At 35.2% G+C, this 27,533-nt stretch overlaps 1 protein-coding gene across 1 annotated transcript; it reads left to right on the forward strand.

Annotated features, from left to right (window-relative positions):
• Positions 1-20,246: 20,246 nt before the first annotated feature.
• LOC149266605 (5-methyltetrahydropteroyltriglutamate--homocysteine methyltransferase 1-like) lies at positions 20,247-24,845 on the forward strand. The gene is made up of 15 exons (XM_089408810.1): positions 20,247-20,684; positions 20,800-20,887; positions 21,112-21,239; positions 21,348-21,539; positions 21,826-22,028; positions 22,139-22,206; positions 22,306-22,401; positions 22,693-22,773; positions 23,026-23,186; positions 23,284-23,389; positions 23,480-23,727; positions 23,851-23,923; positions 24,040-24,168; positions 24,328-24,549; positions 24,699-24,845. The coding sequence occupies exons 1-15, from the start codon at positions 20,335-20,337 to the stop codon at positions 24,843-24,845; spliced, it is 2,292 nt and encodes a 763-aa protein (XP_089264936.1). The 5' UTR covers positions 20,247-20,334.
• The last annotated feature ends 2,688 nt before the right edge of the window (positions 24,846-27,533 follow it).

The raw sequence follows: 27,533 nt of genomic DNA on the forward strand, positions 1-27,533 counted from the left end.
AAATTAGTCTCGATGATAATAGGGAGGATGCAACAACATTGAATGAGTCAATGCATGTTTGAGTGCATCAAAATATTTTTGAGCAACTTCATCCCATATAAATGAGATGCCCTTTTTCAACAATCAAGTAAAACCTTTAGTTAGCTCAACATAGTTTGAGATGAATCAATGTAAAAAGTTCACTTTCCCTTGCAAACTTTGGAGTTGGTGCAAGTTGGAAGGAGGAGGCAAATTCAAAATAACCTCTACCTTAAGCGGATCGACATGAATGCCTTCATTTGATACGACAAATCCCAGTAATCGACTGGATTGTACACAAAAAACACATTTGTGAGGGTTCAAGCGTATATTGTAGTGTCGACACCTGATAAAGATAGCTCTCAAATGCATTGGATGATCTTCTTGTTTCAGTGAATGAGCTAGTAAATCATTCAAATAGGGTTGTACAATATGATTGATATCGTGAAAAGCGTAAGACATGGCCCATTGAAAGGTTGCACCAAAATTCTTTAATCCAAATGGGAGTTTCCGATAAGCAAAATTCCCCCATGGACAAATGAATGTGGTTTTATGTTGATCAACAGGGAGTATGTTGATTTGGTTGTATCCGAAAAATCCATCCATGAAAGAAAAAATTTCGTTACTGACACAATAATCAATGATTTGGTTGATATAGGGGTAGGATAGTTGTCTTTTGGACAAGACTTATTAATATCCCTATAATCTATGCATAATTTGATGGTACCTTGTTTTTTGTTAATAGGAATAATATTGGACACCCAATTAGTCAAGGGAACACGATAAATAAAAACTTCTTTAAGAAGATTTTCAACCTCAGCTTGATAACAACTACCTTTCGTGGATGCACTGGACGTAATCTTTGTCTAATAGGTCTAGCATCTAGGTAAGTCTTAATTTTGTGAACAACAATACTCAGTTCAATTCTTGGCATTTCCTTATAGGACCAAGCAAAAATGTCACGAAATTCTTGAAAAAGGGCTTTGTACGTTTGAATTTCTTCAAGTGACCCTGAAGCACCTATGTGAATGTTCTCGATAATTCTTGATTTGACTGAGATATCAATTGCAATCGTTGTATATGTGTTTCCTAAGTTATTTTTAGATTCAGATCGAAGAACTGATGTAGACCATTCAGGATTATCTACTATCTTAGGAGAAAATATGGTAGAAAAATCATTCTTGATCTTATCAATGTTAGGAAGAAAAGATGAACGATGATGATAATCATCCCATGGCAGTTCATCCAAATTCATAATCTCCATAATGGAAATGTATTGTCGAAAGGAATGGGAAATGAAATTGGTTCTAACTAAGGTAATTGAGAATAATCATCAGTGATCGCATTAACTTAATCAATTTCAGAATGTGGTGGCTCGGAAAATGTTTGAATTTCTTGATAAGCCAATTAAATTGGGCTTAAAGGCATCTCATTTCCATATGAGGTCAATTCAGATTCTAAAGGCACTATCCAAGGATCATAAGATTCTATAGTGCTTGATGAGATCATGTTAACCTAGGAAACATTAGAAGGGAAATTCGATGGAGGGAGTGCAAATGTTCCCATCAATGATGAATCCTTAAGGAAACCAACACCAATATCCTCATAAGGAGTAACCTTTTCCCCAAGAAAGGTACACTACTAGAAGAGTTAGGGTTGGATTATAGTAAGACAATTGATCTACTTTTACTATTCTCCCTTGATAGGGAAATAATATCATGCATAAAAGTGATGAGACCATTGCAGACATAGCATAGGTCACCTTCGACTAAGTAAAAGGTTGTAATCGAGTTGGGCATCAACAACTTGCTCTTCGATTGCAATCATCTTACCTTCTAACTCTATGGGTAGATCATTTAAGATCCCATAATGATGAAGCCTCTTCCATCAAAGGCTTTTAAAGTGGTAGGAGATTTATTGATAGTTGGAAAACCTAAAGCTTTCCAACAAGCAATAAACATGATACACGTAGAAGCTCCTTCGTCAATAACTATGTGAAACACTCGTTTGGTTTTGAAAAAACTGGTATTTGGAATGTCAATTGATGTGGGAGTCTAGGTATATGACTTTCAAGATCAAAGATAATAATATTATAATCTTGAGGATCAATTGCTCCAATAGCTGACAAAAGTAACTTTCTTTGTGTTGGACATGTTTGCAGCACTTCAAGAGTTGACATTGCTGAAGGAGACATCGCCAGGTCTTCAACAATGTTATAGTTCTAAGCAACTCTAACATGTGGGTTGAAAGATGATTTTCGAACAACACCTTTGGGAGGCGGTCAAATCATCATGTCAGGGTTTGGTTTCTCAATCTGTAATGGTTCAAAAGGAGGAGGAATTGAATTGGAAGGTTGACTAGATGGACTAGCATCGTTTCCATTTACTGTAGGACCCTTAGATCCATAATATTTTGATCTTGTTGCTACCATAACTTGTTGTGAAGACATCATCATGATATCCACCAATAAGGAAGAAGAATATGGATTATGTGAAACCATTTTACTGTCTTGAGAAGGAAAAGGATCCTTCAAAACAACAAGAGTTGGAGAACCTTTTATGAATTTGGTAACCTCTACCCGATGTGGGAATTCCTTCGTATAATGATCTTCATTACAGATTAGGCAAGGATAACGAGGTTTATTTTTCTCGTCAGTAGGTTCATTTTTAGTTGGTTTCTCTTTCTGAGAAGCATTCTGTTTTGTTTTACCTTTCCCCTTCTTTTTACCTCCAGATGGTTGATTCTTTCTAGTAGATGATTCTACGACATTAATTTCAGAAGTAATTTTTGGAGAAAGGTTTTCATTGGGTGAATCTTGTATAGCCAAAGTCTGAATGCTTTAAATATTTATTTTTTACCCTTAGACTGATGGCTAACAAAACCAATTACACCATCAACGTTGTTAGATCCTGCAAGATTTGAATCTGGTTGATCTAAAATTGTTGGGCGAGGTAAATTTGGGATTTTATTGTGCAAAGTGTCAGATTGTGTATAGACAAAGTCTAGGTACTAGGCTTGAGAAATTACCTGCTCTTCCGTTACAACACCTCCTTTAGCAACATCCTTGGTAATATCGAGAAGTAATGATTTTGTGAACCATTCAACCAAAATTTGATCTCGAATAAAAACCTTGACTAAACGATGCCTACGTCTCCATTCATGTATATGATCCGAAATGTAAGTAGATGTCAATTGTTTTAGGGAAGTCAAAAGTTCAATACCAGTGTCATATCGAATTGGTAGCTGGAAATGTGTTAAAAACGTTGTTGCTAAAGAGTTGAAATTATGGAAAGAAGCGTGAGGTAACTCAATGTACCATTTTTCTACCGAACTGGTTAAAGTTCATTGGAAAAGGCATAATCTGATAGAATCATTGATCAATGAATTCAATGCACACCAAAGATGATATTTCATAACGTGATTTGATGGGTCCTCTCCTGATTTAACTTCAAATTTCAGTATATCACTCGGTAACTTGGTAGGAATCACCTGCCAAAAAGGATAATAATAGATAGGATCATTCATTAGTCAAGATAAATATGGAAAATCTAAGGTTGCGATGAATGGTAACTGTCGGTTGAGGTATTGTTGTGGATTTTGATAACCTTGAGGGTTAAGTCCAACCCCTGGAGGAGGATACCCAAGATATCCTGGAATAACTTGTGTGGTTGATATTTGTATTCCTCTAGGGTAACCAGGGTGAATCATACTAGGTTGCGGTCGAAAAGGAACTTAATAAGTATGACAAATGTATGGTTGAGTTTGGAAAGGTTGACTTTGACCCATTTGATCCAAGTACTATTGCCCCTATAAAGGTTGAGCTTGCAAAGGTTGACCTCAAACTAATTGAATTTGAACAGGTTGACTTTGGAAAAATTGACCTTGAAAAGGATGGCTTTAAAAAGCTTGACCTTGGAAAGGTGGGCTTTGAAAAGCTTGACCTTGATACGGCATTTGCATTATCACTATAATAGGTTGTCCGATAAGAATATGTGTTGTAGATTGGAAATTCGAACTAGTTTGATAAGCAGATTCTTGAGGGATAGTCTATGTAGTTTATGGAACATGTATTTGAGGGGTAACTTGGACAGTCATTTGTGATACTCTCGAGATAGGTGTCTAAGGTGAACCTGGGATCAGTTGTTGAACAAATGTCTGAACAATAGACTGAATATGTGTTTGAGGTTTACTTTGAACAGGTTGTTGAACAAGCGTTTGTGGAATTCCTTGGATAGGCTATTGGAAAGGTGTTTGCAGAATTCCCTGGACAAGTTGTTGGATAGGTATTGAAATACTTGGAATAGGTATTTGTGGAATGTATTGTCCAGTAGGATGAACAAGTTGATAAATTGGCATTTATGGAGCAATTAGAATAAGTTGTTGAGCAAAAGAAGGGTTCCAAATAGTATTACTAATCTATGGTCGAGGCACAACAGGTTGACTCAGACCGACCTGAGGTATCTGACCATAAGTTCTAGTAAAAGGTTGTCCTTTAACCATAGGATATGATCCGACAAGAGGTTTTCCTCTAGGTGGAGGATAAGGTCATTGCCCCCCAGGCGGGTAATAAAAACCAGTTGGGTTACTTAATGATTACCTAAGTTATCACATACCTTGTGAACATATTGGTCTGATACCAAAGGTTCTTCAAGCATGGATGTCATGCTCTGAATAGTAGATGTAGATAAACCAGATGACCAAGTAGAAACTTGAGGGGAAGGAGTAGCTCCTGAAAAGTTTCAATCGATGACTGGTACCTAGGAGGAACTGAAGAATCACCATACAATAATGACTCTAGAGAGTTGGTAAACATAGATGTATCAATGGGTTGACTGCCAGGAGGAATTCCTGACATAGTTTGTCTTGGTGAATAGTAAAAATGAATGTGGTGGCATGGAAGACCTTGACCTAAAAAGTCCAAGGGGGTAGAATACTAAGGATCTGGTCGAAAAGGATCAAAAGGAAATATTGGAAAATCTCTTGGTTCACCAGTAAATATTGGGATACGTGGTGACTCTTCCTCCTCATTTCCAGCGATATATTCAATACTAATTAAACCAAGAGGTAATTCAGTTGTAATTATAAGTGTCCTTTGAGGTGAAGGTGGTTCAAGAGTAGGAGCTATAATAGTTGAAGGTGATTCAGGTTGAGAAATATCATACTCAGGTTCTTCAATTTTTGGTTTAGTTAGTTCTGTTTGAAAATTCTTCGGTATCAGATTCACTTTGAATAACTTCAGTAAATTTTGGCCCAAAATGAACTAATCATGATTCTACTTCTTGGATTGGAATCACGTCAGTTTCTATTATCTTAGATTCTACAATTGTAGATGTTTTGGGTTGTTCTAAGGTTCCAGATCCTGTTGCTTTTGACTTCTCTATTTTAATATTTTCCAATTGACTAGGTGTATATTCATGGGGTAAACCCTACATTCTAAGCGAATGCCTTGGTGAATCAGCCACGATGAAATTTTATTAAGAAACCAAATAATATTCACAATCCACACCTAAGGTCTCTAAAAAGTAAAAACAAGCAAATAACATGCGCTAGTAAATCTAAGGAATCAAACCATGCAAACAAGATTTTCACAACGAAATCACTAGTTGGTGATGAAATCGAACGTTGTAGAGATCAATGTGAAAAGTGGCTAAAGATAGAGTGGGTGGAACCAGTTACGCTGACAACCTGCTTAATGTACACGATCTGGTGCAAGTAATCTTCACTTATGCCATCTCAAGTGAAGAATACCCTCCAAAAAGGTCCAAGTGAGTCTAGCCAACATTTGTTCCAAGTACAACAGAGACTTCCCCTCCGTCGTCACCTTGGGTAATAGCCCTAAGATTATGGTCTCTAAGGTTACCACTTAAAACAATTTAACCTGGGGGGATAGTCGCAAATCAAACATATGTGCAAGGGAAGAGTAACAAAGCTCAATCCCCTTGAAAGTTCCTCAACATGGTTAATCTGAGGTTTACTTCCAAGTGACTCCCAAGTACCTTTCGGCACCATTTTTAATACGTGTAAATCACTCTACCGTAACCAATGAAGTGGGGTCGATCACTCCACTGGGTTCAACATGATCTTGTGCTTAACTCCTTTGTAAGGGGAGCTTCCTAGAGCCAAACTACAGTAAATGAATTTACTCCCTATCGCAAGATTCTAATGTTCGTTTTCAACTTTAGAAAGTTAACTCATTTTCCTATTCCAAAGCCCTACAACCTGATCTAATGTAGGTGGAAAAGAGCCCTAAAATAATAAAAATTTCTAAATTGATTTTATTAGCATTGTTTTTTAAAGTTGTTACTTACTCAAAGGTAAATGGATGTGAAATTGATGGTGTTATGACTTGACACAAAAGCTTAATGAAATCGAACATAAGATTGTAATCTTTTCTTTTCAATGAATTTATAACTGAAGTAAGGAGAGAGTTTTTCCAAATTTTTAAACAAAAATGAAAAAACTCTTAATTTCCCACTATATCCCTTTTCGCGAATGCAAATCTTTAGTTTTAAATGACCCAAATGCTAAAATTAACTTTTAAAATTTTAATTCACCCAATAAAAAAAATCATGAAACTTTCTTTTGACATACAATCACTCAAAAAATTCCAAAATGCATGAGGAAACCAATCAAAACTTAAAATGAATTTATTTCAATGAATGCTATGAATTTAATGTTGTCAAGAGTAAATTCTGAAACACTTCAACATTGAAAGAAGAATGGCTTTTCATTTCAAGTTTAGCATAAGAAGCACTTTTCATAAAAAAATGCGCATTCTTAAATATCATTGCTTTTCATTAACGAAACAATCTTTAACAAAAGAGTAAAATAAACACAAGATCTGCTCTGTTCGAAAGAAAAAGGAAGAAAGACAGGAAGACAGAAATCCAAGACCAACTGATCCTTCTTTTGATAGATCTGCAACACACCAAATGAAGCTTTTACCCTAATTCGTGAAAACAAGAAATTTTAAAGAAGACTCTTTCACAACACTCAACTGAACTAACAAAGACTTTCTGAAGGTGTAAACAAGTGTAATCAAGCATAAAAAAACAAAATTTTCTAGGCTTAGTGAAGGGAAAACTCAAATTAAAAAATTACATTTATATGTGCAAGCAATAGTTCGGTCCAGTGCACATACGCATTGTTGCTAAAGGATAAGTGCGCAGAAATATGCTCTGTTCCTAAAGATAAAGTGCGCAACTCGGGAAAATTTTAGAAAAAATAAAATAAACCAAACCAATCATAATATTCAGACTTTCAATATTTTTCAGACACTCAGAGAGGGCTATGACCAAAGAATCAAAAGTCAAAACAAGGAGATGATCGAGAATGAAACGTTTCCCCAGTGGAGTCACCAATTTGTTAGGTAGACTAATCCTTCTTATGGACAATATGGATCTCCCTAGATCTCAAATGAAATCTAGTAACAAACAAGAAAAGAACTGCTACCTTTCCTTAGCTTATGATTGATTGAAACAAGTAATATGCGAGGAATCACATACTAGTTTAATGAAGTGCCTATTGAATTCCTTTTAATGTCTTCCATAGTTGGCTTCTCCTCGATGCTTTAGAGACCGTTCCAGTGCTTTCCACAACTTCTCCATGATATTTCAAAGGAGACCTGCATAGCCAGAAACACACAAAGGATCAAAGTATCTAGTATATAGAATGAAATATAAATGAAATTCTTAACTTAGCATACATCATCCAATGTGTATGCGTGAAGTAATGCCATTGGATCCATTAATCCTCTACATACCCAATAGGGTAGAGCCAAGACTTTAAGAGAGTTTTGAAATCCTTGTACTTAGATACTAGAGGATTACCCCTCTAGCCTTAGGCTTTCCATGTGGATTTACCATAAGGCTAGGGCATGGACCTTTAAGTTTAAACAAGCAAATGAAACTTTTAGTTTCTCCTCTATATAACGAATAGTAAAATAAAGTTGTAATTGTTGCAACCAATGATTTAAATTCAAAGCATCTAGCTCACCTTGATATGGCTTGATATCCACATTCACTTCCATCTTGAAGAGAGATTATGAATGGTCGACAATGCTCAAATTTCGCTGCTCTTTTTTGGGTTTCTTTGGCTCCTTCTCTGGTTCTTCCAGATCCATTGATTTTCCCTATGATCTAATCTCTGAATTGGAACCTTCGTCTTTCTCTAATTCCAAGCTTGTTTTCCATAGTCTCCATAAGTATGTTCATGTTGCAACTGATCTTTGTGAACTATGCTTCCAACCTTGTGAATCCCTCCTCTCCTGGATCTACAGGGTTATTATAAGTCGCTTCATCAGCCATGGCTAGGGTTTTATGACTTTATGCTTGAATCAATCTAATCCTATACAACTTCTCACAAAATACTCAAAGGCAAACCAAACACCACCTTGTTTATTTGTGACATGTCAAAAACTATGGTTATTGGGTTAAAGGTAACCACCACAATTACACACATGCCATGGAGTTTATGTTTTGATAATTATTATATTTTTAACCATGGTGAATTGGTAACTTATTGGAGTAATGTGAGCTATGTCCAAGATCGAATTATCCAGCTACCTCTATAGCATGAAGAGTATATCCAATGGACGAAGAAATTATGACTTAGCAAAAGCCTAGACATCTCGAACCCCACGAGGGAGCTCTATCCATTGGGGTCACCTACTTTTCGAGCCTTTAGGAATCAATCCATGATAAGCATCAAAACATTGACTTTATGATCTTATCTCACATTGCTAAATTTTAAAAAATCTTAAAATTTAACCAAACTATAACTTTATTTTAAGTTATTATAATTTTTAAATCAAAATAAAATAAAATAAATATGTGAGTTAAACATATATACATCACCCACTTTACTATGGAGATTCTTAATTTTTAAAAAGGCTACCAAGGTTTATCAATACAAAATGGCTAAACAAACATAATTCATTTTATTGGCATGTTTTTTTCATTAATCAATTTAATTATAAAAAGGAAAACATGTATATACTAATTTTGAGCTAAATTCCAACTTTTGATTTGTGAATACTATTAAGAATATTCTATGGAAATTAAATTCCTACCATCCACCTAATAATTATTAATAATTAAATTAAAAATCTGAAAAATCTATTTAAAATAAACATACTAAACATACTTAAATGTACCTGTAAATGTAATTATTGTAATATGATTAATCTCTTTAATCATAATGTATAACATGCCACGGGCTATGGTTTTTAAAACATGTCACAAACTAACCATAGTTATATATGACAGTCCATGGTTAAACCATAGCTTACGACAACTGATAAAATATGGTTATGTGAAAATTTTGAACGCACATAATCCTGCCACGTGGAAGGTAGGTGCGGCGTAGATGTTATCATGAGCGCCATAGGCAGGGACCTAGATCGTTGGCAACCACGGTGAGGCGAATAAGTTATTACGTGTTATAAATAAGTTAACTTTTGTTTCATTTTAGCCACTTTTGTTTCATTTTAGTCAATATTCTTCCGACAAGCCATTCGCCTTGTCAAGATCCCGACAAGATTCATGTTGCATCCACCCTACCATCTAAAGTCCCTATGCGCAGGTGCCACGTGGAATGCCGAACGGATAACCACACCAAGTAGGACAAACTAGGGTTACACCATGGTGGCGCTGAAGGCCGAAGAGGAACAACTAGGGTTACACCAGGGTTAAGTTCGAGAGCGAAACAATTTTTTCTTCCTTTCAAATTCTTGAGCTAAAATCATAACACCACGTCGAAGGCAGATATCAACAGATCGATCGAAACAGTAACACCAAGGTAGAACCAGTTTGCAAGTCCTAGTCAACACAACTACAATTACACAATTCAGCAGAAGATATACTCTGCCTGAAAGGCTTTTGAAAATCCAGCACAAGATATACTCTCTGCAATTGCTGGCACAATTTGCTTTGCAGGTTAGTGCGTTGTTCTAATGCCATTTTATGTTTTTAATTTGTGATCACTTAAAGTGGGCTTTGAGTACACGCAAATTGTATCTAATGTTGGAACTCCGATCTGCATATTTATGTCCGAACTAGAGGGTTGATGTCAACATAAACAGTTCTGTTTGATTGATGGGTAGCTACAAACCTCGGCTTCGAGAAAAACATCTTAACCATGACCAAGAGAGTCTTTTGGAGAAAAACATCTTAACCATGACCAAGAGAGTCTTTTGGAGAAAAACATCTTAACCCTGACCAAGAGAGTCTTTTGGAGAAAAACATCTTAACCATGACCAAGAGAGTCTTTTGGAGAAAAACATCTTAACCCTGACCAAGAGAGTCTTTTGGAGAAAAACATCTTAACCATGACCAAGAGATTCTTTTGGAGAAAAACATCTTAACCATGACCAAGAGAGTCTTTTGGAGAAAAACATCTTAACCCTGACCAAGAGAGTCTTTTGGAGAAAATCACCTGCCAAAAAGGATAATAATAGGTAGGATCGTTCATTAGTCAGGATAAATTTGGAAAATCTAAGGTTGCGATCAATGGTAACTGTCGGTTGAGGTATTGTTGCGGATTTTGATAACCTTGAGGGCTAAGTCCAACCTCTGGAGGAGGATACCCAGGATATCCTGGAATAGCTTGTGCGGTTGGTATTTGTATTCCTCTAGGGTAACCAGGGTGAATCATACTAGGTTGCGGTTGAAAAGGAACTTGATAAGTATGAAAAATGTATGGTTGAGTCTAGAAAGGTTGACTTTGACCCATTTGACCCAAGTAATATTGCCCCTATAAAGGTTGATCTTGCAAAGGTTGACCTTGAACAAATTGACTTTGAATAGGTTGACTTTGGAAAAATTGACCTTGAAAAGGTTGGCTTTGAAAAGATTGACCTTGGAAAGGTGGGCTTTGAAAAGCTTGACCTTGAAAAGATAGAACATGAGAAACTTGACCTTGATGCGGCATTTGCATTATCACTATAATAGGTTGTCCAATAAGAATATGTGTTGTAGATTGGAAATTCGGACTAGTTTGATAAGCAGATACTTGAGGGATAGTCTATGTAGTTTGTGGAACATGTATTTGAGGGGTAACTTGGACAGTCATTTGTGATACTCTCGAGATAGGTGTCCAAGGTGAACCTGGGACCGGTTGCTGAACAGATGTCTGAACAATAGACTGAATATGTGTTTGAGGTCTACTTTGAACAGGTTGTTGAACAAGCGTTTGTGGAATTCCTTGGATAGGCTATTGGACAAGTGTTTGTGGAATTCCTTGGACAAGTTTTTGGACAGGTATTGAAATACTTGGAATAGGTATTTGTGGAATATATTGTCCAGTAGGATGAACAAGTTGATAAATTGGCACTTGTGGAGCAACTGGAATAAGTTGTTGAGCAAAAGAAGGGTTCCAAATAGTATTCATCCCAGGGTAAGGAGCACCAATCAAGGGTTGAGGCACAATAGGTTGACTCAGACTGACTTGAGGTATCTGACCATAAGTTCTAGTAAAAGGTTGTCCTTTAACCGTAGGATATGATCCGGCAACAGGTTGTCCTCTAGGTGGAGGATAAGGTCGTTGCCCACCAGGCAGGTAATAAACACCAATTGGGTTACTTAAGGATTACCTAAGTTATCACATACCTTGTGAACATATTGGTCTGATGCCAATGGTGCTTCAGGCATGGATGTCATGATCTGAATAGTAGATGTAGATAAACCAAATGACCAAGTAGAAACTTGAGGGGAAGGAGTAGCTCCTGAAAGGTTTCGAGTCAATGACTGGTACCTAGGAGGAACTGAAGGATCACCATACAATAATGACTCTAGAGAGTTGGTAAACATAGAGGTATCAATGGGTTGACTGCCAGGAGGAATTCCTGACATAGTTTGTCTCGGTGAATAGTAAAAATGAATGTGATGGTGTGGAAGACTTTGACCTAAAATGTCCAAGGGGGTAGAATACTAAGGATTTGGTTGGAAAGGATCAAAAGGAAATATTGGAAAATCTCTTGGTTCACTAGTAAATATTGGGATACGTGGTGACTCTTCCTCCTCATTCCCAGTAATATATTCAATACTAATTAAACCAAGAGGTAGTTCAACTGTAACTATAAGTGTCCTTCGAGGTGAAGGTGGTTCAAGAGTAGGATCTATAACAGTTGAAGGTGATTCAGGTTGAGAAATATCAGACTCAGGTTCTTCAACTTTTGGTTTAGTTAGTTCTGTGTCTGAAAATTCTCCGTATCAGATTCACTTTGAATAACTTCAGTAAATTTTGGCCCAAAATGAACTAATCATGATTCTACTTCTTGGATTGGAATCACTTCAGTTTCTATTATCTTAGATTCTATAATTGTAGATGTTTTGGGTTGTTCTAAGGTTCCAGATCCTATTGCTTTTGACTTCTCTATTTTAATATTTTCCAATTGACTAGGTGTATATTCATGGGGCAACCCCTACATTCTAAGCGAATGCCTTGGTGAATAATCCACGATGAAATTTTATTAAGAAACCAAATAATATTCACAATCCACACCTAAGGTCTCTAAAAAGTAAAAGCAAGCAAATAACATGCGCTAGTAAATATAAGGAATCAAACCATGCAAACAAGATTTTCACAATGAAATCACTAGTTGGTGATGAAATTCAACGTTGTAGAGATCAATGTGAAAAGTGGCTAAAGATAGAGTGGGTGGAACCAGTTACGCTAACAACCTACTTAATGTACACGATTTGGTGCAAGTAATCTTCACTTATGCCATCTCGAGTGAAGAATACCCTCCAAAAAGGTCCAAGTGAGTCTAACTAACATTTGTTCCAAGTACAACAGAGACTTCCCCTCCGTCGTCACCTTGGGAAATAGCCATAAGATTATCGTTTCTAAGGTTACCACTTAAAACAATTTAACCTAGGAGGATAGTCGCAGATCAAACATATGTGCAAGGGAAAAGTAACAAAGCTCAATCCCCTCAAAAGTTCCTCAACATGGTTAATCTGAGGTTTACTTCCAAGTGACTCCCAAGTACCTTTAGGCACCATTTCTAATACGTGTAAATCACTCTACCGTAACCAATGAAGTGGCGTCGATCACTCCACTGGGTCCGACATGATCTTGTGCTTAACTCCTTTGCAAGGGGAGCTTCCTAGAGCCAAACTACAGTAAATGGATTTACTCCCTATCGCAAGATTCTAATGTTCATTTGCAACTTTAGAAAGTTAACTCATTTTCCTATTCCAAAGCCCTACAACTTGATCTAATGTAGGTGGAAAAGAGCCCTAAAATAATACAAACTTCTAAATTGATTTTATTAGCGTTGTTTTTTAAAGTTGTTACTTACTCAAAGGTAAATGGACGTGAAATTGATGGTGTTATGACTTGACACAAAAGCTTAATGCAATCGAACATAAGATTGTAATATTTTCTTTTCAATGAATTTCTAACTGAAGTAAGGAGAAATTTTTTCCAATTTTTTAAACAAAAATGAAAAAACTCTTAATTTCCCACTATATCCCTTTTCGTGAATGCAAATCTTTAGTTTCAAATGACCCAAATGCTAAAATTAACCTTTAAAATTTTAATTCACCTAATAAAAAAAATCATGAAACTTTCTTTTGACATACAATCACTCAAAAATTTCCAAAATGCATGAGGAAACCAATCAAAACTTAAAATGAATTTATTTCAATGAATGCTATGAATTTAATGTTGTCAAGAGTAAAATTCCAAAACACTTCAGCACTGAAAGAAGAATGGCTTTTCGTTTCAAGTTCAGCATAAGAAGCACTTTTCATTAAAAAATGCTCATTCTTAAATATCATTGCTTTTCATTAACGAAACAATATTTAACAAAAGAGTAAAATAAACACAATATTTGCTCTGTTTGAAAGAAAAAGGAAGAAAGACAGGAAGACAGAAATCCAAGACCAACTGATCCTTCTTTTGGTAGATCTACAACACACCAGATGAAGCTTTTACCCTAATTCGTGAAAACAAATTTTTTTAAAGAAGACTCTTTCACAACGCTCAACTGAACTGACAAAGACTTTTTGAAGGTGTACACAAGTGTAATCAAGCATAAAAAAACAAAATTTTCTAGACTTAGTCAAGGGAAAACTCAAATTAAAAAATTACATTTATATGTGCAGGCAATAGTTCGTTCTAGTGCACATACGCATTGTTGCTAAAGGATAAGCGTGCAAAAGTATGCTCTGTTCCTAAAGATAAAGTGTGCAACTCGGGAAAATTTTAGAAAAAATTAAATAAACCAAACCAAACATAAATCCCAGACTTCCAATATTTTTCAGACACTCAGAGAGGGCTATGACCAAAGGATCAAAAGTCAAAACAAGGAGATGATCGAGAATGAAACGTTTCCCCAGTGGCATCACCAATTTGTTAGATAGACTAATCCTTCTTACGGACAATATGGATCTCCCTAGATCTCAAACGAAATCTAGTAACAAATAAGAAAAGAACTGCTACCTTTCCTTAGCTTATGATTGGTTGAAACAAGTAATATGTGAGGAATCACTTACTGGTTTAATGAAGTGCCTATTGAAGTCCTTTCAATGCCTTCCATAGTTGGCTTCTCCTCGATGCTTTAGAGACCATTCCAGTGCTTTCCACAACTTCTCCATGATATTTCAAAGGAGATCTGCATAGCTAGAAACACACAAAGGATCAAAGTATCTAGTATATAGAATGAAATATAAATGAAATTCTTAACTTAGCATACATCATAAATTGAATCAATAACTAGTCATAACCTATGTGAGTGATCAAGGAATCTCACAAATGATATCAGAATAGACATGATTAGGAAAGAAAAATTGCTTTTTATTGAATAAAAATGAGAACAAACTTACAACCTCATTGCCTTGATGTTACAAGCCTCTTCCCACAATCTCCAACCTTCTCCTTGGATGAAAAGCCTTCTAGCCCTATTTTTGCAGCATAAGCCTACCTTCAATAGTCCTTTTCAATCCTCTGGCTTGTGTTTGATTTATAGGCCAAGAGGAGAAGGTTTGGGATCCTCTTCCTAAGGGATGAGATCCAAAAATGGTGGGATAGGGGATCCACAAAGAGAGGGAAGTAGCTCCATGATGGGAGGGATCAAGCTTGAGTAAGCATCAACTCGAAGTTGTTAGTTGGGAAAGATTCGACTAACAAAGCTTCTAGACTTTACTTTTTATTTTTTACTTGCGTTGAGTCATGTGCGCATGCCATAGTGTAAGACAAAGCACACTTTTGCGTTGACTCTAATGGTCACCTCTGCGTATGCGCAGAAACTGACTAGGGAACTGCATAGGTAGTCAAAAATAGATTTTTGGGCCTTGAGATCTAGGAATTTCATTCTCTTTTGGATTGTTTAAGTTCTAGCCTTGCAAGGGGATGCTTTGGAACACTTTGATGGATACCAAAAGATCCAGACTTATGGTCATTTTCCTAATGTGACAAAACGACATGTAACAATACTACCTAGTGTAGTCCTATGCACTTTGCCCATGTGTATGCTTAAAGTAATGCCATTGGATCCATTAATCCTCTACATACCCAATAGGGTAGAGCCAAGACTTTAAGAGAGTTTTGAAATCCTCTTACTTAGATACTAGAGGATTACCCCTCTAGCCTTAGGCTTTCCATGTGGATTTACCATAAGGCTAGGGCATGGACCTTTAAGTTTAAACAAGCAAATGAAACTTTTAGTTTCTCCTCTATATAACGAATAGTAAAATAAAGTTGTAATTGTTGCAACCAATGATTTAAATTCAAAGCATCTAGCTCACCTTGATATGGCTTGATATTCACATTCACTTCCATCTTGAAGAGAGATTATGAATGGTCAAGAATGCTCAAATTTGGCTGCTCTTTTTGGGTTTCTTTGGCTCCTTCTCTGGTTCTTCCAGATCCCTTGATTTTCCCTGTGATCTAATCTCTGAATTGGAACCTTCTTCTTTCTCTATTTCCAAGCTTGTTTTCCATAGTCGCCATAATGATGTTCATGTTGCAACTGATCTCTGTGAACGATGCTTCCAACCTTGTGAATCCCTCCTCTCTTGGATCTACAGGGTTATTATAAACCGATTCATCAGCCATGGCTAGGGTTTTATGACTTTATGCTTGAATCAATCTAATCCCATACGACTTCTCACAAAATACTCAAAGACAAACCAAGCACCACCTTGTTTATTTGTGACATGTCAAAAACTATGGTTATTGGGTTAAAGGTAACCACCACAATGACACACGTGCCATGGAATTTATGTTTTGATAATTATTATATTTTTAACCATGGTGAATTGGTAACTTATTGGAGTAATGTGAGCTATGTCCAAGATCGAACTATCCAGCTACCACTATAGCATGAAGAGTATATCCAATGGACGAAGAAATTATGACTTAACAAAATCCTAGACATCTTGAACCCCACGAGGGAGCTCTATCCAATGGGGTCACCTACTTTTCGAGCCTTTAGGAATCAATCCATGATAAGCATCAAAACATTGACTTTATGATCCTATCTCACATTGCTAAAATTTAAAAAAATCTTAAAATTTAACCAAATTATAACTTTATTTTAAGTTATTATTATTATTAATTAAAATTAAAAAAAAAAAAAAAAAAAAATTAATATGTGAGTTAAACATATATACATCACCCACTTTACTATGGAGATTCTTAATTTTTAAATAGGCTACCAAGGTTTATCAATACAAAATGGCTAAACAAACATAATTCATTTTATTGACATGTTTTTAAATTAATCAATTTAATTATAAAAGGAAAAACATGTATATACTAATTTTGAGCTAAATTCCAACTTTTGATTTGTGAATACTATTAAGAATATTCCATGAAAATTAAATTCCTACAATCCACCTAATAATTATTAATAATTAAATTAAAAATCTGAAAAATCTATTTACAATAAACATACTTAAACATACCTATAAATATAATTATTGTAATATGATTAATCTCTTTAATCATAATGTATAACCTGCCACGGGCTATGGTTTTTAAAATATGTCACAAACTAACCATAGTTATATATGAGAATCCATGGTTAAACCGTAGCTTATGACAACTGATAAAATATAGTTATTTGAAAATTTTGAACGCACATAATCATGCCACGTGGAAGGTAGGTGCGGCGTAGATGTTATCATGAGCGCCCTAGACAGGGACCTAGATCGTTGGGAAACATGATGAGGTCATCACTCGCAACATCCACAACTTCATAATAAAAGTTCGAAGCGAAAGCCACATCACTAAAGCGAAGTTAAACTTAAACCTTCACAAACTATAGTTAAACTTACACATGCATTAACCTTCACAAATTATAGTTAAACTTACAACCGTAATGTATAGCATATTACAAGCCGTGGTTATTAAGACATCTTACAAACTAACTATGGTTACATATGACAATGCATGGTTAAACCATAGATTACGACATGTGACAAAATATGGTCAATGGGTTGAAGTTAGCCGCCAAATAAACCATGGAATGCCGAAAAGTACCTATGCGTGGGTACCACGTGGAAGATCCGGGCACTGATAACGAAACCAAATAGGACAAACTAGGGTTACACCATGAAGAGGAACAACTAAGGTTACACCAGGGTTAAGTTCGCGAGGGCGAAACGTTCTTTTTCCAACCATCTTCAGAACTGGCAACACTTCAGACCTGGCAACACTTCAGAACTTGGTACCAACACATCAGTTTTCAAGTTCTGGTCACACCCTAAACTCTCCATATCCAATTACCCTCCACGAGGGGATTTGGGAGGTTCAGCAGAAGATATACTCTCTGCAATTGCAGGTTAGTGCGCTGTTCTAATGCCATTTTATATTAGTTCAGCTTGTAATAGAGATTGAGATATGTTTTGCATCTTTCTGACAGCTCAATAGAATGTCGGAAATCTTATTGTTGAGATTATGCTTCCCAATAGAATGTCGGAAATCTTATTGTTGAGATTATGCTTCCCAATTCATCTAGATATTTCTGACACAGAGCTACAGATTGGCCATATGAAAAACTTTATGTCAATGTATTGTCAATGTACTGATCTGTTCCTTATATATCTTATATAATACAATTATGTTTTTTTCGCTCTGAAAAAAATGTACTGATCTGTTTCTTATATATTTTATATAATACAATTATGCTTTTTCGCTCTGAAAAAATAGAGATTGAGATATTCAATTTACGCAGACAGCTGTGTTAAAACATGTTGGATTCTAGGATTCTTGTTTTGAGCCGAAGCTGAGGCATCAAATATACTTCCTTGATTATGCTCTTCGTTCTAATTCGATTTTATGCTTTTAATTTGTGCCTTCATCAGTTTCTTTTGGTGCACACGGAGAACCGACTTTCTCTGTGTGCAACAAAACAAATGAGGAAGGTACTCTGTTTTCTGTGTGAGACGAGAGTGTTGTAGAAAATCAGTGCCTTGGCTGTAGATAATACATTGGGTATATGTAAGGATCCATTCAAAGTGGGTTTGGGTTTGGGTATATTTAAGGATCCTTGTAAGGATAGAGTAACAATCTCCAGAAACAACACTTCTATGATTATGGACGGTTGGTTGAAACCTACACTCTCTCATGTTTAAACAATTCTGTTTAATTGGTGGGAAGCTACCAAAGTCGGATTAATTTGTTTTCTTCCAATATTGGTAAATACATTTGTTTGATTGGCAAAAAGTAATGAATCCCAGTGCCTCGTCTTATTGTGTGTAGACATGGTTGGTTTGTAATTTTGATTGAAATATTCAATTTACAGGGCATGCCTCCAATGCTTAAAAGTTAACCCTGGGGTCGGTACTCAAATACAGTTCTATTAAAGCTCATGTTGATAGCCTTTACTATTTATTCAGCTGCTCGAGGTTATGGTCTCTCATAGGCCTGTTTGGCAGACTGGGATGTTGAAATCTTATCAGCATCTATGTTACCAGAAACGAATTGTTTTTTGACGCCGTTTTCTGAGAAATGTTGTTCTGGTTCCTTTGTAATGCAGATCTCATTTTTGTAATGCTGGTCTCATTTCAATTGGACGTTGAGTAGAATTAAAAAGGCAAGATTGGTTTTCTTAGAAATGTTGTTAATGTTGGTTTTAATGTAACGTTGAGCCCAATCTAAAAAAATGAAGGTTGGTTTTGTGGATAGTTTTTAGAGGTGGTTTCACGGTTTATTGTAATTAAGTCTAAAATTTCTTAAACAAAATTGTCTATTTACCGATTTTGTTTGTTAAAATTATATTATTGGGATGTGTGGTCTATTGTTTTGTTATGTTATGTTTTTTAATGTTATAATTTTTTTGTCTTAGTTTATTTAAAAGTGTATGTAGTGTAGAGTTTTTTATATAGTTTTATTGTATTTAATATTTAAAAATTGTCTTTTTATACAAAACTATAAATTTAAATGCACATGGTTACATTATATATTATTTTTATTATTATAAAGATTAAGTGTTATTATAATGAGTTAACGATAAAGTTTGATGGTAATTTTTTTAAGGTTTTGTCTAGTTGTAGGGTTTTCAACCCTTCTTTTTTTCTATGCAAAATGTCAATGGAGGGAGTAACACTTATTCCTATAGTAAGATAGTTGAAGGTAGTAATAGTTCTAAACAACCCTCTACTTTTGGCTCAATTCCCCAATCCCAATGGAGCTCAATTTAATCTTCACCATCCTATTACCCACTAGGGAAACTACATCCTAGTAGTTGCTTACCAAATACTACAATATAGCCCAAATTTGAGGTCCCCTCAAATAATATGGGAGAATATACACATGATATGCAAGATCATGTACTCATCAGGGAATTTCTAGGGATATGGCTTTCAAAAAATCCCACTCTCACTAGGTCCAAATCAAATGGAAATGGAAAGGTCAAATCAAGCTTGAGTTCAATGCCAAAGATTTCTTCACTATTAGAGGATCAAACATGGGTATTTGAGAGTGAACTATGTAAGCAACACAAGCTTTGTTTCTCACTATGAATATTCTAAAATGGTCTATGTGAGCAACGAAAGCTTATGAGCAACTACGTATGAACCACATTATTGGAGAATGCGGTTGATGTGTGCTTTGTTTTATGTTTTTCACATTTTTCTTGTTTTTTTCCCCTCTCCTCGTTTCTTGAATGCGAAACCTCCAAACTTCGTTTCTCGTCCGATTGTCGTTTCTCGTTTGGTTTCCGGTTTCTTTTCTGATAACATAGATCAGCGTATCAAATTAAAAGACCTCTGTTCTAGATATTTGTCAGAATCCACCTATGATCTTGTTTGTGAGTTTACAGGCGTCCTTCTTTTGTCCGTTGAGCAGGATACGAAGTCCTTATTCATGGCTTCGCATGTGGTTGGTTATCCCCGCATTGGTCCCATGAGAGAACTCAAATTTGCACTTGAATCCTTTTGGGATCGCAAGAGCAGTACAGATGAGTTGCTGAATGTAGCAAAGAATTTAAGAGCTGCAACTTGGAAGCAAATGGATGATGTAGGTCTAACGTACATCCCAAGCAACACCTTTTCTTACTATGATCAGGTCCTTGACTTAACTGCAATGGTTGGTGCTGTTCCTCCACGATATGGGTGGCCTGGTGGTGAGATTGGATTCGACACGTACTTTTCAATGGCACACGGAAAGGCTCATCTTCCTGCTATGGAGATGACCAAGTGGTTTGACACTAACTAGTAAGTGAAGCATTACAACTTGTAGCAGGCTGTCAATACCCTTATTTTACCGAATAGATTTCTATTTTTTTTTTAATTTTTTTTTTGCTTTTTTTTATATGATTGTCCTTTTCAGCCACTACATCGTTCCAGAGCTTGGACCAGAAATTAAATTCAAGTACTCTTCACACAAAGCTGTGGATGAATACAAAGAGGCTAAAGAGGTCAGTATTGTTCATTTTACAACAAAAACATTTTCGTTTGAAGCAGGCTTTCTTGTGTGTCGTTCTTAGCTTCTTAATATGAAAAACACCGACTCTTTTCTGTTTGCGTGAGAAAGATCCTTACATTTTCCACATTTCATTGGCATGAAAGTTTTGGATGGTGAACTCTGTGAGATTGTGGCCACTTTTTGGATGTACAATTAATGCTTGTTTTTGGAGTGCAGATTGGTATTGAGACTGTACCTGTCATTATAGGTCCTGTGTCATACTTGTTGTTATCAAAGCCTGCAAAGGGTGTTCCTAAAACATTTGACCTTCTTTCTCTGCTTGATTCGATTCTGCCGGTCTACAAGTAAGTTTTCATGTAAAAGCCTCCTTAGCTCACAGATTCCTCCGCTTGATATTGTAAGTAATGGCACAGTCTGACAATAATTTTTAATTTGTGTTGTGGTTAATTTAGGGAGGTCTTAGGTGAGTTGAAGGAGGCTGGGGCAACATGGATACAGTTTGATGAACCCTCGCTTGTAACGGACCTGCAGGCTCACCACCTGGAGGCCTTCTCTAAAGCTTATTCTTTCTTAGAAGAAGTACTTGTTGGGACCAAATTGCTTGTACAAACATATTTTGCTGATATTCCTGTTCAGACATATAGGTAAGGCGTCATTTTTTCAACTTTGCATCTGCTTATGTAGATGATGCCTTTTCCTTTTATTAAGACAATGAAAATGATACTGCATTTCTCTTGGAAACAGGTAGATAGAACTCCAAAACTCACATAGGGATCTAAATTTTCTAGTACTGTGAGATACACTAGTATCATCAGGACCATAACCCTGTTTCTTGAAAACAGTTAGATAGGACTTGAATACCTAGAGTCAAATGGTGTGGATTTGGGGATCTAAATTTTCTGTTACTGTGAGATATACCATTTACCCCAGGACAATAATTCAGTTGAGGGCTGTCTCCGCTATTGGGGTGGATCTAGTACACGGAACTAGCATGGAAGGCATTGTCGAAACTGTTCACTTTCCTGAAGACAAGTACCTTTTTGCTGGAGTAATCGATGGGAGAAACGTCTGGGCTAATGATTTGGAAAAATCGCTTGGAATTTTAAAGGATCTTGAACAGATTGTTGGTAAAGGTATGTGTACACTATGCACGCTATTTTACGTTGCTTGGAGGTGCTCTTAGACTAAGAAATTCCATGTGCTTTCCTAATTAATCTGAGAATGCCATATGTTTGCATTACAGGCAAAATAGTTGTCTCCACCTCCTGCTCTCTTCTCCATACAGCTGTGGATTTAATAAATGAGACAGAGGTTGATAATGGGATTAAGTCGTGGATTGCATCTGCTGCACGAAAAGTACCTGGGGTCAAATATTTTATTGGTAAAGCAGATTTAGTAAATAAGACAAAGCTTGATAAGGAGATTAAGTCTTGGCTTGCATTTGCTGCACAAAAAGTAGTTGAAGTAGTAGCTCTGGCGAAAGCATTGAGTGGTCAAGAAGATCGGGTAAAGATTCTTGACATTTTTGGAACTTGCACTGTGTTGATTACTGTTAGAACTGTTTGTGAAGACAATGTTAATTACAATTACAAGCTGGAAAACATTTCCTCTAGACATGAAGACCTTGGACGAGGGTATAACTACAGTCTAGGTTTTTGAACTCAGGAGTTGGTTGCTAGATGCATTTAAAATCTGCTCATCTTCCCCTCTGACCATTGTTTTCAGACTGATGTTTTATATTCTAGCGCATTTGATTCGAAAGGGCAAGTCCATCTAAACATACTCATTATTTTGCAGGCGTATTTTGCTGCAAATGCAGCTACTATATATTCAAGAAAGATCTCTCCTAGAGTGGACAATGATGCAGTGCAAAAAGCTGTATGCTGACAAATGCTCTGTTCCTAGCGTTTGGCTTATTATCTTCAATTTGTTGATTATATCATTTCCTTTTTGTGTGGCTATCTTATAATTGTTAATATAGCTTGTCTACAAACAGTAAACCCTTTATTAAGGAACTAGAAGGATGTTTTTCAGATCTGATTAGTACATTACTTTCAGCATTCTGTAGATGGCTAATTGGCAACCATTAGATATTCATATAACATTTGAAGCGGTATGTTGGAATTACAGGCTGAAGCACTCAAAGGCTCTGATCACTGGCGAGTTACATCTGTCATTATTCGATTAGATGAACAGATAAAAAGGTTGAACCTCCCGATCCTTCCAACGACAACAATTGGGTCCTTTCCTCAGAAGGAAGAACATTGCAAAATAGAATACAAATCAAACAAGTATGTTATGTTGAATAGATGGCAATTCCAAAATATATTTATCCATTATCTATGAAAATCCACGTCTAAGACGGTGTAAGTTTCCGATTTGTAATAGGATTTCAGAAGCAGATAATATTGAGTCGTGTAAGCAGGAAATTGCAAAAGTGGTGAAAATACAGGAAGATCTCGGCATTGATGTTCTCGTGCATGGTGAACCTGAGGTGGGTGCTGCATTGATTTGGTTGAAATCGTCAAACAACATCCATTGTTATGATGGAACCTAATTATTTGTCTGATTTATTTCTGCAGAGAAACGACATGTTGAATATTTTGGGGAACAGCTTAAGGGATTTGCATTCACAGTTAATGGCTGGGTACAGTCTTATGGTTCTACATGTGCGAAGCCACCGATTATTTATGGAGATGTTAGCCGCCCAAAAGAAATGACTGTGTTTTGGTCAAAGTATGCCCAGAGTTTGACTGCCCGCCCCATGAAGGGAATGCTTACAGGTCCTGTGACAATTCTGAATCGGTCCTTTGTAAGAAATGATCAGTCCAGGTAAGGATGACCAAGTCTTAATCTTGAATCTCCCCTTGTGATCCCCAGTTCAATTTCCCCCTTTGCTGAATTGGTAGACCTCGAATTCAACCTTTTAATTCAAGTACCTTGCATGTCTTGTAGGTCAGAAACCTGCATGCAAATTGCACTAGCCATCAAAGAGGAGGTTGAAGAATTGGAGGCAAATGATATTCAGGTATGGCTTTGCAATTGCTCAGTCTAAAATCTTGCCAGATTTATTTTCTGTATAGTGCCCTTGGGTTTAACTTCCTTGTTATTTTTCACCGAACTACTATCATTCTGCATTCCCAGGTGATCCAAATCGATGAGCCAGCCCTGTGGGAAGGACTACCTTTGAGCAAGGTAGAACAGGCTGACTACCTGAAATGGGCTGTTCATTGCTTCCGTATCACAAACTATGGTGTAAAGTATACTACTCAGGTTTGTTTAAACTTTTAAGATGCTCTGTTTCATCTATTTGTGCAGCATAAATGTTTAACCAGTAGACATGAGTTGTACTGCTGTTTGATTCTGGCAGAATGTTGCAAGTCATACAATATTAATTGTCCTTTTCCCCTAATACGTTATTCGTTTGTTCAGATCCACACCCACGTGTGTTACTCCAACTTGAACGATATCATTTCTTCCATTATTGAGATGGATGTCGATGTCATTACCATTGAGAATTCCAGCTCTGATGGGAACTCACTGAGAGTTTTCCGGGATGATGTAATATTTGGGGGCGGAATCGGTCCTGGGGTTTATGATATACACTCTCCTCGCATTCCGGGCAAAGAAGAAATAGCAGGCCGTATCCGCCAGGTATGGCCACAATTTTTTCACTTGCTCATGTCAATTGGCCCCTTTTCTAACTAAACAAGAATCTAGTATTACGTAGGCTCAGGAGACGCCCTTGCATTATGTTTTTGTTTTGGTGTTCAACTCTTTTTCATCTCCTCCTGCTCCCCCAGATACTTGCTGTGCTGGAGAAAGACATCCTGTGGGTAACTCCAGATCGTGATTTGAAAACCAAGCAGTATGATGAAGTTGTTCCCGCGTTGACCAACATGGTTGCAGCCGCCAAGTTGCTCCGAACTGAGCTTGTCTCTGCAGTCTGAAGCCCTGGGACAACGGCATAAAAAACATCAGCAATTCTGTTTCTTTATTGGTGTTTATTTTTTAATGTGGAGATACATATGTTTCCGTAAATTATTTGGGTTGTTAGAAATTTAGGCACTATGGAGGGGACGTAACACATATATGTGTAAAGAATTTGGGTTGTTGGAAATTTTAGGTACTATGGAGTGAGACATAATTACCAATTAAATGGTAATGGTATTAAATTTTCATTTTTTAGAGGTTAAAAAACATCTTGTTTTGAAAAAAATGAATTTTGTTTGGAGCATATTTTTGACACTTTAAAATTTTTTGATATATTAAGTATGAATAATTTTTTAAAATGTTGGTGATTTTTAGGTGGATTTGAAAATAATTGATACAACATCAACTTTTTTTATTGAAGACATATTTTTCACACTTTAAATTTTCCCTAAATATGCACAATTTTTTGTTTTTGTTTAAATGTTGATTATTTAACTATTTTTCAAGTTGTCTTATTCCTCTTCTGGGTTTTCTTCCTAAAATGTCTTTCTCGTTTTTAATGCTAAAATGTTTGCCTTTAAAAATTCTCCAAACTTGTTATTTTTAGTGAAATTTTTAATTTTTTTGGGAAGTTATAAAAAAAAGTAATATTTTGAAGTTAAGATTATATATATATATATATATATATATAATATTAATACTTCAATAGACATAAAATAATTGTCACTAAAAAATAATAATTTTAAATATTTGAGATTTTTTCCCAAAAAATAATTCACATAAAATTTGAAGTAAAAATAACAAAAAAATAATAATAAATAAACCTATAATAATAAAAAAGACAACTGAAAATAAAAAAAATACAATTAAAAATACATATAAATAATTAAATATATATATAAACATTAAAAAAAAATTAATTTAAATAAAAAACAGCTTTTAAAAAACTTAATAAATAAATAAAATGTAACAACATCCCTCTGCTAGCACTATCCCAACCGTTCGAGCATGGCTTACGGGAACAACTTTTTTTTAATTTCATATATATATGTTATTTTTTTTAAATTTGTTCTAATGTTTCTTAAATTTATATTATTTTAATTGTTTTAAATCAGTTTTTAGTTTAATATTTATTATGATTTAAATAATTTTTTAATTTGTATTTAATTGGTGTATTTTTTAATTATTGTTTTTTATTTTTTTTTGTGTTAATTACTTAAATTATGTTTATTTGGAATTTTTTCTTCCATTTATATATTATTATTATTATTTTATGACTTAATTTTGGTTTTTTTCTTTATTTTTTTTATGGTTGAATTTTTTTGGCATTTTTTTTGTATACTCGATCGAGAATTGATCCAGTGATTTCACATCAAGGAGTGCCTTAACAAAGCACTCAATCACCGTCTATCCAAGATCATGTGGACGATTTTTTTGTGTGTTTATATACACATGTTTGATTTTTATTTATTTATATGTTTTAATATATTTTTTATTTACTTGTTATTTTATTTTTTTTAAGCTTTAATTTTTTTCAATATCGATCCTCAACTAGCAACCGACCCCATTATGTGACAATTTGATAGTTGATTTTAAAGTTTTCGTTATAATGGATCAAGTCCATTCCTATAGTGTGTCAGTTTCATTGTTGATTTTTTAAAGTTTTCATTGTAATGGATCGAGTTCGCCTCCACCATGTGTCAATTTGATGTTTGATTTTTAAATTTTCATTGCAATGTGTGAAGTTGTTTTAGGATAATATTTTAAAATATCTATACTTTTAACATTTAAAAAAAATTACTCTTGGTATAATGAATATTTCATTTAGGTGTTCATTTTTAAAGTTTTAAAGTTTGTTTTTGTCATATAATCTTCCCATAATTCCATGGTTAAAATATATTGAAAACTCAAGGTTTTTTGTAGTCATAATATTTAGTTTTAATTCCATGGTTGAAAAACTGTCAAAATTTTAAGATTTTTTTTTAGCCATGATATTTTATCTTTAATGCTATGGTTGAAAACACTTATAAGTATTTTATCTTTAATGCCATGACTAAAAATTGTTGGAATTTTAAGGCTTTTAAAAGACGTGATATTTTATCTTTAACGACATGCTTAAAAATTGTTGGAATTTTAAGATTTTTAAGATCCATGATATTTATCTTTAATGTCATTGCTAAATATTTTTTAAAATGCCCCGCAACCCACCCGTCCCCCGGCCTCCCTCCCTCTGCCCCCCAAAAAAAAAAACATTGTTCCAACATCAACACTTTTTGTTTTCAAGGTGTTTTTCATTTTTTTTGTGCAAAAAAATTGATTTTTACCCTCATTTTTAAAAAATGTTGAAATTTTATCCAAGGAAAAAAAAATGTTGTTCTGGCATCAAACTTCTTCTTCTTTCTTTCTTTCTTCTTTCTTCTTTTTTTTCTTTTTTTTCTTTATATATATATATATATATATATATATATATATATATGTTTTTTGGTTAGAGTTCTCATTTTGAAGTCACAATTCTCATTTGGTCGTTAAATTTGTTGGGGATGAGGGTGAATCAATAGTGTAACTTATGACCAATTCATATCAATTTTAACCTCTTTTATTTCAACCATTGAATCATGCACTAAATTAGTAGCACATCACAATGTATTAGTAGCAACTGGCATGTGTATAACCATGATCATATGAGAAACAATACTAATGATCAT

The sequence above is a fragment of the Pinus tabuliformis genome, chromosome 6 (genome assembly GCF_031772625.1).
Source record: "Pinus tabuliformis cultivar Carrire ecotype Pingquan chromosome 6, CPIR1, whole genome shotgun sequence".
NCBI lineage: Eukaryota > Viridiplantae > Streptophyta > Pinopsida > Pinales > Pinaceae > Pinus > Pinus tabuliformis.